General features: G+C 39.8%; 2 protein-coding genes across 2 annotated transcripts; one reads left to right on the forward strand and one right to left on the reverse strand.

Moving 5' to 3' along the window:
- Positions 1 to 313: 313 nt before the first annotated feature.
- On the reverse strand, positions 314 to 3415 carry gar1 (GAR1 homolog, ribonucleoprotein). Its single transcript, XM_071457066.1, has 7 exons — positions 3254 to 3415; positions 2772 to 2980; positions 1750 to 1904; positions 1559 to 1618; positions 1335 to 1461; positions 954 to 1061; positions 314 to 835 (listed from the first exon to the last, which is right to left on the reverse strand). Exons 2-7 carry the CDS (start codon positions 2962 to 2964, stop codon positions 825 to 827), a joined length of 654 nt encoding a protein of 217 aa, XP_071313167.1. The 5' UTR covers positions 2965 to 2980; positions 3254 to 3415; the 3' UTR covers positions 314 to 824.
- LOC139605525 (alcohol dehydrogenase class-3-like) lies at positions 3399 to 8468 on the forward strand. Its single transcript, XM_071457061.1, has 10 exons — positions 3399 to 3451; positions 3559 to 3604; positions 3762 to 3863; positions 4263 to 4413; positions 4512 to 4599; positions 4698 to 4917; positions 5856 to 6116; positions 6199 to 6331; positions 7078 to 7216; positions 8144 to 8468. Exons 2-10 carry the CDS (start codon positions 3566 to 3568, stop codon positions 8166 to 8168), a joined length of 1158 nt encoding a protein of 385 aa, XP_071313162.1. The 5' UTR covers positions 3399 to 3451; positions 3559 to 3565; the 3' UTR covers positions 8169 to 8468.
- The last annotated feature ends 4238 nt before the right edge of the window (positions 8469 to 12706 follow it).

Here is a 12706-nt window from a genome sequence, read left to right on the forward strand (position 1 = left end):
TTTGTCATTCGAAACTAAGATTTAAGGTGAGCAGCTAAATGTGAAAACAGACTTCTCATGTCAGTCTCTGTTTACACATCACTCTGCACTGTGAGGGTCAAACATCCAAGTGGAGTAACAATGAGAAAAACACATTTTTGAGCAGAGGGAGATTTTAACAATATCTGAACCTGATTTGGGCACTTGCCATATAAAATGTTTTAATTTCTATTCTGGGTAACTAAAAACTGTCCACGACTATGTAACTTTTGTATTCTGCTTCATAAAGTCAGGATTCTTGTAACACCTGAGAATATAAAATAGACACACAGTTACAAAGCACCTTTTAATCAAGGTCTTTAACAAAAATGTGACAACATTTGGCTTGAGATTTTACAGATTACTGGTATATTTCCAACAAACACTGAATAAGGTCTGATTTCCTACACATTTTCCCCACATTTGACAGAAGTAATGCATGGAAGTTTTTGAATGTCTCTCCTGAAATCTTTATCGAAAGCACAGGCATCTGTCATGGCCAAACATTTCAACACGATCAGGTCAGGATAATGACATGCCCGTTCTCGAAGGGAGCCTATAACCCTTCATGACAGACAGAAAAGGTCCCGCTGTGTTCCACCTTTTAAATAAAATCACAAAGATTCATCACCTTTAAAACTGGTACAAAAGTAAAACAAAATGAAAAGATCCGCTCAAGTATTACAAATAGAGGCAATGTCCATCCCCTGAGTCAAACAAGCCAGGCTCTGGCATGGAACGCAGCCTTTATGCTGGAGAAGGTGTCGACAGGGATGAAAAGATCACACCACATCATCGCCGCCTGATCATCTTCCACCTACAAGTGAAAAGAAAAAGATAAATGCAAGCATTACACACAAACTACACGACAGCACTGGAACCTCTACACCAGGAAAGATGACAAAACATTCTGGAGTATCGAACTAGGGGCTGACCTCTGAATCCACGTCCGCCACCACCTCCTCTTCCTCTGAAGCCTCCTCGCCCACCACCTCCAAATCCTCCACCACGGCCACCTCCTCCCCTGCCGCCTCGAAATCCACCTGAAACAAAAACAAAAGCAGTACAATGGATCAAACCACTTTTCCAAGCTACGCACCAAATACGTTTTCATTTTCACTCTAAATCCACATCAGCCAAGACTCAGGAACAGGCACAAACTCTGGATGTGTGTGTGTGTTTGTTTTTTTAATGCTCTATCTATTCAGTTGTTTCACTGAGAGCTAACCTGTCTTACAGGAACACCCTGATCACATGCACAGTTACACATTCATTCCGGATTCATTTAAGTGAGACAGGAAGTTTGAGTGCCTCACCTCCACGGCCGCCACCTCTTCCTCCACCTCTACCCCCGCCTCGGCCTCCTCTTGGCGGCCCCTTCTCTCCTGGCGGCCTTGGGAGGAATCTCTGCAGCGGGAGGAGCTTCATTGGATCTATATAAAACTAAAAGAGAGATTTCAAATTACACATAGCTTATTACACAGTGGCACTGTAATGCTATGTAAAAGAACTACTGTGATACGTTATTGACGTTTTATACCTTCTGCAGTTTCTTAAACGAAGATGCCTTCATATTTTCAGAAAGTTTGACTGAAAAATACTGCGAGGACAGGTTAAGGAATGAACAGGAACAAGAAGAATAATGTCCAAACCCCAGAAGTTCACCTTTCTTTGTTTTATTTCTTTATTCAGAGAAAAAGAGACTGAAAAAAAGAGCGACAGAAAGGATACAAAGTCCCGCAGCTGGCCGAATATCTCATCCACCTTCCCGATCTGCTCCTTGTTTTCCAAGTACACTGGGGCATTGAAGTAGGGAACTTTGTTTTCCTCTGTTGTGCACTTACACACGATATCATCTTCACACGGATGCATGAACTCTCCCACTGCTGCAGAGTGGAGAGACACCGAAACACTGTTAGTCGCATAAAACATGGAGTAACGATCACGACTGTGGTCCAGTTTCGATTTTTGTTCTTGCCTGATATAAAAACTGGGAAGTGGTTGAGGGACTTATCACACAATTTCTCTGAGTCTGCAACTCTGCAGACTTGGCTCATGAGTATAACCCACAATGCATGTTGTTGCAACAGGAAAACGGCGGTGTCAAAAATTAAGTTGGCTGAAAAACCGGCTTATAACCCTGTTGAATATAAACAGAGTCACAAACTAGCGTCATGTGTTCGTGCTTGTCTTATGATAGCGCGACGTAGACTTCCACATGATGTGATTTAGTAAGATTTGGGATACGCATCTTGCAATCATGTCATGTGGGATGAAGTTTACATTTTGCAGGTGCTGTTTGAGAAATATAAATAATTTGCACTGATGTAACACAAACTTTATTAAGTCTGGTTTAGTTTCCATAGAGAACAGACTTTATCTGACCTTCCATATTTTTACACCAAGCACTTTATATAACAGATGTGCTGTTGTAATTACAACCGGCATGTTAACATGAATGGGCTTTAAAGTTGGAAAAAGGTCACAGGCATCATACAGGTGAAGTATCACAGAGTCTGTGAGGGTTCAGTGTTTGGTTTCTCACGGTGGCCATTAAAACTATTTAACATGTTCAAGCTATATCCTCTACTGACCGCACTGAATCTGCCCCACCAAAAGAAAGCCACTTTACTGTTATATGTTATTGTCAATTAATTACTCAAGTCTCAATATGATCAAATGGCTCACTGGCGGGGATGTCAGCCTCTGCAGAGAGTTTTCAACATTACCACTGTGTGATTAGATCATCTTACCAACGACGTATTCTGGAGGACCGAAGTCTTGCTGTCTGTTGAAACCACCTCTGCCACCACCCCGTCCAAATCCTCCACCACCTCTGCCTCCACCATATCCTCCGCCGTATCCTCCACCACCTCTGCCTCCGCCACCTCGGTTAAATCCTCCACCTCTCCCACCACCTCGTCCGCCTCCTCCTCTGAAAGACATGTTCCTGTCGAGTCCTCTGCGACCAAACAAAAAGACAACATTAAAAAAAACCCCGCGAATCAGTGGTGGGTTACATTCAGTGCGGACCCCCAACACCGTGGACTTACAAGCGCTACACAAGTTCTTGCTAACATGCTAACTCAACGAAGTCATCCAAACTATAAAGAAACTCGGCCACATTTCCTCACACAAACTAATTCGTTTATACCTAACACGCTATGAATTCGCAAATATACAGACTGAAAAGCCTGTAAAGCAATTAAAGGACGATTAAAGCAAAAGCACTCACGAAATAGATCGGCTAGCAGCGGCTATTTACTCCGGGAGACTTCCATGCGATGAAAACACGTGTGACCGAAGACTGCCGTAAAGCTGTTCATCAGTGTCGGAAAATGTCGTGAAGTGACTCCACTGCCGCTAGTTCATCCTCCTTTAAAGGAGCAGGCTACAGGATGGTTGACACATTGAAACGGAGATAACAGGCTCGGTGAGTATGACTCCACATATTCAAGTGTTGAGATAATATGGCGCAAAGTTATTTCTCTGTGGCTCGGTTATGTGCGCAGATGTAAATGTTATTTTGTTCAAATGCAGGAAATTAATGAGCAAACATCTATCAACAATGTCAACAACAGGACAGGTAAGAAAAAAAAAAGAAAACTTCATTTGAATTGTATTCACAGTTTGTTTTATAAAGCATTCCACACACAGCGACCACACCCAGCCAAGACAGGCTTAAAAACACTGTGTTAGTCTCAACCGAGCAACAACAACCGGTGTTTTTGTGTCTCTCTCAGGTGATAAAGTGCAAGGCTGCTCTTGCCTGGGAGCCTGGCAAGCCTCTCTCCATTGAAGATGTGGAGGTGGCCCCACCTAAAGTCCATGAAGTCCGCATCAAGGTAAGCTGCTCATGTCGACTTTGGTTATGAATGGATGCACTTGTAAAAGTTGCAGAGCAGAATTTTCAGCAGTGACAGCTGTTGATTTCTCAGAGATAATTATTTGGAGTTGCACTGACAGTATTAAATTATGTCAGAATAATATGAAGTAATACAAACCATGGCACAATGTTGAATTCCCCTAATGACAAATTTATCCTAGACTATGCATAAGAATTGTATCACTCAAGTGGGCATAACTTCTTGTTTTGACTTTGATCACACAGAGAAGAAATGCGGACAGGAAGCATTTGAATACATTTGACTTCCTCTATATAAGTTGCTTTCCTGTTGATGGGTATATTTTACACCAACTATAGCCACTGTCACATGAAAACGGCACCCTGTCTGTTTGTACAGATTGTTGCCACAGGTGTGTGCCACACAGACCGGGAGTACCTGTATGGGGCTGGACAGGGGATGAAGTTTAGACCATTCCCATTAGTTCTCGGTCACGAAGCAGCGGGAGTGGTGGAGAGTGTTGGTCCAGAAGTCACCAAATTCTCACCGGGTAAATTATACACAGAACAAGCTGACATTTGGTTGAATTCATTTCTCCTTTTCATACACAGAAGTCTGACTGAAGTAGTTTCTTTTTGTTGTTTACAGGCGATAAAGTTATTCCTCTTTTTCTGCCTCAGTGTGGGAAATGTGAACGATGTGAGAGTCCTAAAACAAATCATTGCAGGAAGAACTGGTGATTTTATTACCACATTTATACACACAGACACACGCCTTTGCTCTATTGCTGCCATGGTGTTTCTCTGCATATTGTTCCTTTATTGTGGCTTTTAGGGCTAATACACAAGTGGGTGTTTTGGCTGATGGCACAAGCAGAATTTCTTGCAAGGGGCAGCAAGTGTACCAGTTCCTAGGTGTCAGTTCCTTCTCCCAGTACACTGTGGTCCTCGACACCTCACTTGCAAAGATAAGAAGCGACGCACCGCTGGACAAAGTGTTCCTTCTAGGCTGTGGTGTCTCCACTGGTTATGGTGCAGCTGTTAATACAGGCAAGGTAAGAGGATACACATCTGCTTCACTATTGCACTGAAGTCATAAATTTAATTCTCACCAAGTTTGATGTGGACCATTGTTGTTCTGTGCAGAACCTGCCTTTAGAGCCATGCAGATGCAAGAAATTTACGTAAACATTAATTTACAAACATGTCCATTTATAAACAGTTGAGCTTATTTTACCAAAATGGATTTACTGTCCGAAGGATAACGTCTCAGTTGTCATGTGTATTAGACATTTTCTTAAGTTGCTGCCCACTGCCGTTAACTGTACGTGGCAGAACAGTAGTTATTTATTTTCCCCACTAGATGTCAGTACATAACGTGAGCACCATGTAAATGTGCTTCATGGGTAAAGAGAACTTAGAAATTTCACATTCCACACCTCCTGTTTTTTCTTTCATAGTTTTTTGTTTACCCAAATAAGATGAATACAAAATCAAATGAAGAAAGTTATGTGGAAAAGACTAAAGGTCTGTGGAAAAGATCCGGATGAGTACATGTTTTGAATATTGAACAAACTTAGGGCTGCTCAGTTGCAACGTAAGGACAAACTCTTAATTGTAAGAAAAGTGATACTGTGAACAAAACTAAAATAATGACAAGGCATTCTTGTGTCTGTTCTCTCAAAATACTCCAACTAATGGAAAATGTAAGTGTGACGAGTGTAAAGTAAAATTCAAGTTGTATTTTTGTGATGATGTGGTAACACTGTTTCATCTAAACAGCAATTTTTAAATTAGGCTGCAAATCCATCCAAACAATGGATAAAAGCCTGGTTAATTAAAAGCAGGCTTACACAAGGGTAGAATGTAAAACAATAAAATTAACATATATCTGATTGATAAGAACGAAGTCAAAATGTAGCATATAAAAAGTTATCTGTTAAAGTTCACTTTAACAGTTGACTGAGCTGACTCCAACACTGTTCGCATCCAGGTTGAAAAAGGCTCCTCATGTGCCGTGTTTGGGCTCGGAGCTGTTGGACTGGCCGCTGTCATGGGCTGCCAGGTTGCCGGGGCAGAAAGGATCATCGGAGTCGACATCAACCCGGACAAGTTTGCGAAAGCTGCAGTGTTTGGAGCCACTGAATGTATCAACCCCAAAGATCATAGCAAGCCCATCCAGGAGGTTCTGGCAGAGATGACAGATGGAGGGGTGGACTATGCTCTGGAGTGTGTTGGAAGTCCAGCTATCATGGTGGGTGTGCGACAGTTACACATATTTTTTTCACATGTGTGAATATGTAAGTGTATTTTAAAAGTAGTATTATTCGTCCTAGACTGCTGCATTTGAGTCTACAAAAGATGCCTGGGGATCCTGTGTGATCGCCGGGTGGACGGAGACTGAAGTGATGAACGTCAAGGTTGAAAAGATCCTCATGGGACGCACCTTGAAGGGGACTTATTTCGGAGGTGAACTTAAAACAAGCTTTTAGTTCACATAATACTTAAGCAACAATTTATGGCAATTGGCATGTTAGAGAAATTGAGTCATTGAGTGACTAAGTGCAAAGATCGTTAAAATGCCGATCATACGTTTTCATAGTCTAAGGTGATATCTTCAGATTACAGTGTTTTGCCTGTTCAACAGTGAGTGAATGCTTTACAGTTCTGCTTGATTAATGATTAATTAACAATTATTATTAACAGTTAATTGATTATCTAGATTGTTGTTGATCCACCAGTCAGTTAATGGCTTTAGGAGTTTTGGTTGGAAGTCCCCAGTTACTGTTCACTCAGAAGAAGGAGGTAGCTAACAGCAGCTTCAAGCTAACTAGACCAGAAAGTAATGCAGACACACATCACATTACTTCAGTAAAGCAAGAGGCCCTTAGTCATAATATTTATATCACAAACTTTTAGATCACACTTAGTAATGTGTATGTACAGTATGTCAACATGTGCTCACCCTCTGTTAAAAGTCCTAACCCAAGATCTGGCTTGTGCCTCTCAGGGAAACACAGAATCTCTAAATGAAGTCAAGTAGGTCCACCAGTACAACAACATCTGATATGGACTGACCATCACATATTTAACAATATCTATCATCACTGAAGGATCTAAGAGCGATCATTTAGATTATAGTAAAAGATGAGAAGAAAAAGCTCATTAATGTGCTCAGGTTCATGAGGACTCAGTTTCATTATCCTCTTGTAAAGGTTGGAAGAGTGTGGAGGATGTGCCTAAACTGGTGGACAAATACATGAACAACAGGCTGAAGCTGGATGAGTTTATCACCCACAGCCTCCCACTGGATGAAATCAATATGGCCTTTGACCTCTTGAAAAGTGGGAAAAGGTAAGAACAGACTGTTTGTGATGTGTGTATGTGTGTATCCTTGTATTACTCAAATTGTAGGGGCAAAAATCTGTTCATGTAGTCACATCATTGGGACTCAAGCCCCATTCAGGGACAAAAGGCTGCATGACACAAAGTTGATAATTTAAGACTTGGTTTATGGTTCAGGTTAGAGTGAGGGTTAAACACATCATTTTCCTAAATATGTTGACCTAGCAGTTGTTTTTGTGTGGCTATCTGCAGTGCAGTGCTGCAGTGGCCATCTTTGCATACCTTTGCATACCTTTGCATACCATATCTTGCATACACTTACTCCTTTGTATCAAACTGTTCCCACACAGAATCTGATATATAAATTACACTTGTAAGGATGGATCACTGCACAGGCCTATCAGCACAAAGCCTCTGTATGAAGTGGTGGTTAAATATTTCTTGTCATTGAGCTCAAAGTCTTTCAGTCTGGGGTCATATACAGGAGCAGGGAAACACACACACATATATGTGTGTATATATAATATATTTAATCAGGACACTATCATTCCACTATATCTTTAGAAAATAGTTGTTTACTGCTAAATTATTGTTTAAGATCTAGTTTAGTGTCATTTACAGAACGATTAAATGTCTTGGTTTTCAGCAGCAACTGTCCAGAACCCAAAGATATTCAGTTTACAACTGTAGGAAACTGCATGATAGTCACAAATATTGTGGCTTCAAGCTAAAGCCAGTGAATGTTGGTTTTAAAAGCAAAAGAAATACTTAGGTCAAAATGATAAATAAATTATCAGAATAGTTGAGTGATTAGTTTCCTGTCTAATTGATCAGTTGTCTAATCCCTGCAATTCACTTTCTGTATTATACATGGGGTTTAGTGAGAAATCTGTGACTTAAATTATCCTAATAATTTCTCTTCTTTTTTTTTCTTAGCATCCGTACTGTAATCATTCTATGAGATTCTCAAGAGGAGGCTGAACCTGAAGAGGTCACCTTACAAGAAGAAGGATTTCCATTCATGTTATTGCAATATTACTCAAATTATCATGCTCCATTTCTTAAAAAAGATATTGACAGTTGATATTTTTCTGTGCTTGACCTTGTAGCAAATCAGCAGTTTAGCCACTAGATGGCAGTCTTATGTCACGTAAAAGCCTCTGTGTCTGTGATCATGCACACTGTACCATCTAACTTTAAGTCATTGCTTTTCTGCAGAGATTTCTGTGTTTTTATTCAGATTAAATTCTAAGGTTGTTTAGATCTTGTTTGACTTGATGACCACAGAATCACCACAGAACATTTAGCGCACTTCCGTAACCTGACACTGAATGTAATGCATATACAGCATCTGCAGTAACAAGACAAATCTCCACATCTGTCACACTTGGCTGCCACAGTGATTCTGGACTTGATATCAATGTGAAGTGATAGTTGGAATTAAATACGTTTGTATAGAAGATGGGGTGAAAGCCACAGGAACCAAATGGCTGAATCTGTCATCAGCCACGGGGAAATATCTGCTTCATGTGGTCAGGCTTACCAAATTTCGTCCTTGGTAATATTATATATTGATTTAATAGGGAGTCAGTGAGAAGGGCTAAAACAACAGTTGTGGGCTGTCAGGAGAGAAGACAAAGGGTTGTTTGGTGAAGGTTGTTTTAAGTTCTTCTCAGTGAAGAACTGAAGTAGCTGTCGAAGTACTTTGTTTTATTGAAGTTCCATTCAGATCAAATGTGGACCTTTGGCAGTTTCCCCTGCTTTTCCATCTTTATTTAAAATGGAAGATAAATTGATGCTTCTTCTCTAATGTTGGTGTCCTCTGTCTGTGTGCTATCAATCACAGATTATACGTCTGTGTATAACCTCCTCCTCCTCCTCCTCTTGAAGAATCTCAAAGTAAAGAACGTTTTCAAGAAAAAGAAAGCAGGATACTGCAGAGAATGAAGCAGTAGAGAGAGAGATAACGGAGGAAGATCAAAAGGAAAAGGAAGACAAGTTTTGACAGGTGGTTATGTGACTAGGCACGCTCAACTATAAATGTTGGACATGCTCACAGATTTATAAGGCTTTCTTGGGGACATGTGTCTGAATGTCTGCCTCATCTATGGGAAATCTATCCAAAGTGACTACCATAAGTCTCCGACTGTTTTTTTTTCTCTTTGTGTTTGAACTCTACAACCTCTGGAATTGTCACAGCATTGTGCAACTGATACAGGGAGGACGTGCTATCTGAATTACAGCCACAGCATTGTACACATTTTTTGTCCATCTTGTCATGCTTCACATTCATCTGTGCAGCTTTTCTGCAGATACGGTCTGGATAGGAAACTTTGGCATAAAGTGGCATGAAGTAGAGCAGTGATAGAGACAGCAACCCTAACATTTGCAAATCATATTTACAAAGGCCTATGTTCTGTCTTTTTTTTTAACTTACTGCTATCATCATCAGACATGAGACTTCATGAAGATAATTGACAAACAATAGAAATGCCAGATGAGATAAATGCCATCACAAAAATAAGGGCAGGTCTGGGGAAAAAAAAATGTCAAAAAGTGCCGCCTTGCCTTTCACAATATTTAGATTGGAATCAAGAGATTTCCCCTTATTTATTAAGCTATATTCCTGTGTGACAGGCAGATAATGGCACATTGAATGTGATGAAAACATGAAAATAGTGGGTGGGAAACACCCTATTTTAATAAAGATGTGTTTTTATAGTCAAAAACAACCAAAATTATAATGCACCAATACCCATTTACACATATTGTAAATGGGAATTGGTGTCGATTCTGATTCATGTGGTACATACAGTATATCCACAGAAACTACAAGTCGTACTATTTAGTGTCCACATTTGTATGGTTTTATATTAGTTCCAATACATATAGAAAAGAGTTGCCTCTGCAGAAGGAATTAATCAATATTTGTTCTCCATTAGAAATGGAAATAGAAAGCGTTTATTGTTATTGTGCAAAATATACAACAAAATTCAGAGAGCTACTCCTGATCAGTGCAAACTGTCAAGAAAACACACAAGACAGACGAGAGAATACAAAAGAATTTTGCACTGAGAATATAATAAATACTAAAAAAGAAACAGAAAAGTGCTTTTGCTGAGCAGCTATTATTTATAGTGAATGTTAAAATACAGTGATAATTAAAATAAGTCAGCAGATGACAGCTACGAGGGCACATTTATGGAGTTAAGAGTTCTGATGGCCCGAGGAAAAAAACTTCTTAAGTCTAAGAGCCTATTTTATTTTGTTTGGCTTTACTTCATCTTAGTCATACTTTTTCTGGCTGTTTTCCTCAGTGAAAACACCTGTGGCTGTTAAAACAACTATGGTTGTTTTCACTGTTGTTTTCACAATGGTGAGTATTCATAGCAAGCGTCAAGAGAGACCAGTTTATTTACTGAGGCGTAATCTGTAGACTGGATCTCTCTGGGTTTTTTGTTTTTTTTTTAATGATAAAGAATCAGAATTAAGTCTGCTCATTTACTCGACTTTCATGCACACCTTACACACCTTTTTAGTTGGCAACTTAACTTATGGCAACTTAATATTCTACATAAGTTCTTTCAGGGTCCTGCTGTTGTGCATGCTGACTCACTGTCACACTGTCATGGTTCACTGGGACACTTCAATGTGCTTTTTCTACTATGACAAGTCAACATGTGAAAAAAAGCTGTGGGGAAAAAAAGGCCTGTTACATAACTGGATGTAGGATTTTGGCTATTTTAAAGGTGAGCCCATTGCAAGGTTTTATATTCTGTATATGTGTAAGATGACCTAACTGTTCTGTCACATAAAGTGTTAGTACACCTGTTGGTCTAAATGTCTGCCCTATGTCTCGTGAACATCATAAACAGAAGACATGAAACCACATTAATCAAAGAAAAACTACTGTATCAACATCTCGGGGGGGAAAAAAAGCCAGAGCCACATCTGAAAGAGACATAGTCAGTTAGGCAGAGAGAGATAGAGGGATGGATATACTGTATAGCCCCAATGGCTATGGAAGAATGGCCCACTTAAGTCACTAAAGACTGCCAATGTGAGGCCCCTGTTTTATCCGCAAATCCCGGCCATTATACGGCTAATGTTAGGCATTGCCTGTGACATCCCTGGTCTTTCTTTGACACGGTTAGCTTTAGCTTCTGTGTCAAAGGAATATACTCAGCTTCAGCAGAGGACAGCACAGTAGGCCACAGTGCTTGATGTCTTAGTGGAGCATCTAGTTTTCCGCTGCATTAGCGTAGCGTGCAGTAACAAATCTGACGCAATAGTAGTGGAGTGTTATCAATTAAAAGCCTATTTAATTTCAACATGTTTACATTTTTAGAATTATTTTAAAAAGTGCCACATTTTAAGCTTGATAAAAATGCATGATGACATCATAAATGGTCTTTAGATATTTTTCAGGTGATGACAGTCGTGTACTTTTACCATAATGTCCAGATGAGCTGTTTCAAAATAAAATCCACACAACTTGTTTCGGTAGAAAAACCCAAAGTTTGCCTAACATGGATGCAATAGCTTACTTTTTTTTTTTTTTAAAAAGTAAAATATTTTTTTGGCATTCTTCATACATATGCTATAAATGTCCATGGTCCCACACTGAGATTTTATTGTAATATCAGACCCCTGACCACGAAAATGACTATATCATGCTCCTCACACTGAGCCATGCAAGACCATATGTTTTGTATTTTGTACCCTGTCAATCATATTGTGTCAGTGTTTTATAGTTAAGTTGCAACAGAAATAGACGACAAAGAACAGGATTAGACAGACCACACATGGCTATTACCAAAGAGACACACAAACACACACACACACACACACATAAAGAGCTGTATGCGTGACAGGTCTAAGCTTTTGTTGTGTTTTGTCTGACAGCAGCAGTAAAGTAGTAATTGAGAGATTAGCACTAAGGTGCTATCATGGCACTCCTTTGTTTGGCCTCTCTCTTATTGGTCACACAGAATACTACTAGAATGTGTGGGAAGGAGTCACACACTGAGATAGTTGGTGTTGTTTGATTTACTTTAGCTTGTTTTAATCAGTCATAAATGGCCTGGTCTAAAGATAGCATCCATATCAAAGACAATACATAATATAATATTTTGATTACAGATAAATATCATACCATGATTGCAAAATAGCAGGGTTGCATAATCAGATTTTCTGTGTGCAGGGATGTGTTAATACCTCTGCCTTTGATCATTATTGTCATAAAACTTAAAGACTGATTATCGTAACTGTATCTTAGATCATTTGACCTTGTGGGCTTGACAGAACTCATCCACAACAGACTTGGACCCAGCCCTAACCCCGTCTGCCACAATGCTTTTTTCAGCGTGCCAACATTGAGTCAATAGAGTTATTTCATGTGGTTATGGGCTGGAGGTAGGGGGAGATATTTCTCTCAGACCCTGTGTGTTTACCCCCTAATCCCTGCGAAGAAGTTCACAAGCATGAGGAAAGTACTGG

Source organism: Trachinotus anak, unplaced genomic scaffold, assembly GCF_046630095.1.
Source record: "Trachinotus anak isolate AG129_WGS33_773 ecotype Australia unplaced genomic scaffold, CSIRO_AGI_Tana_v1 ptg000021l, whole genome shotgun sequence".
NCBI lineage: Eukaryota > Metazoa > Chordata > Actinopteri > Carangiformes > Carangidae > Trachinotus > Trachinotus anak.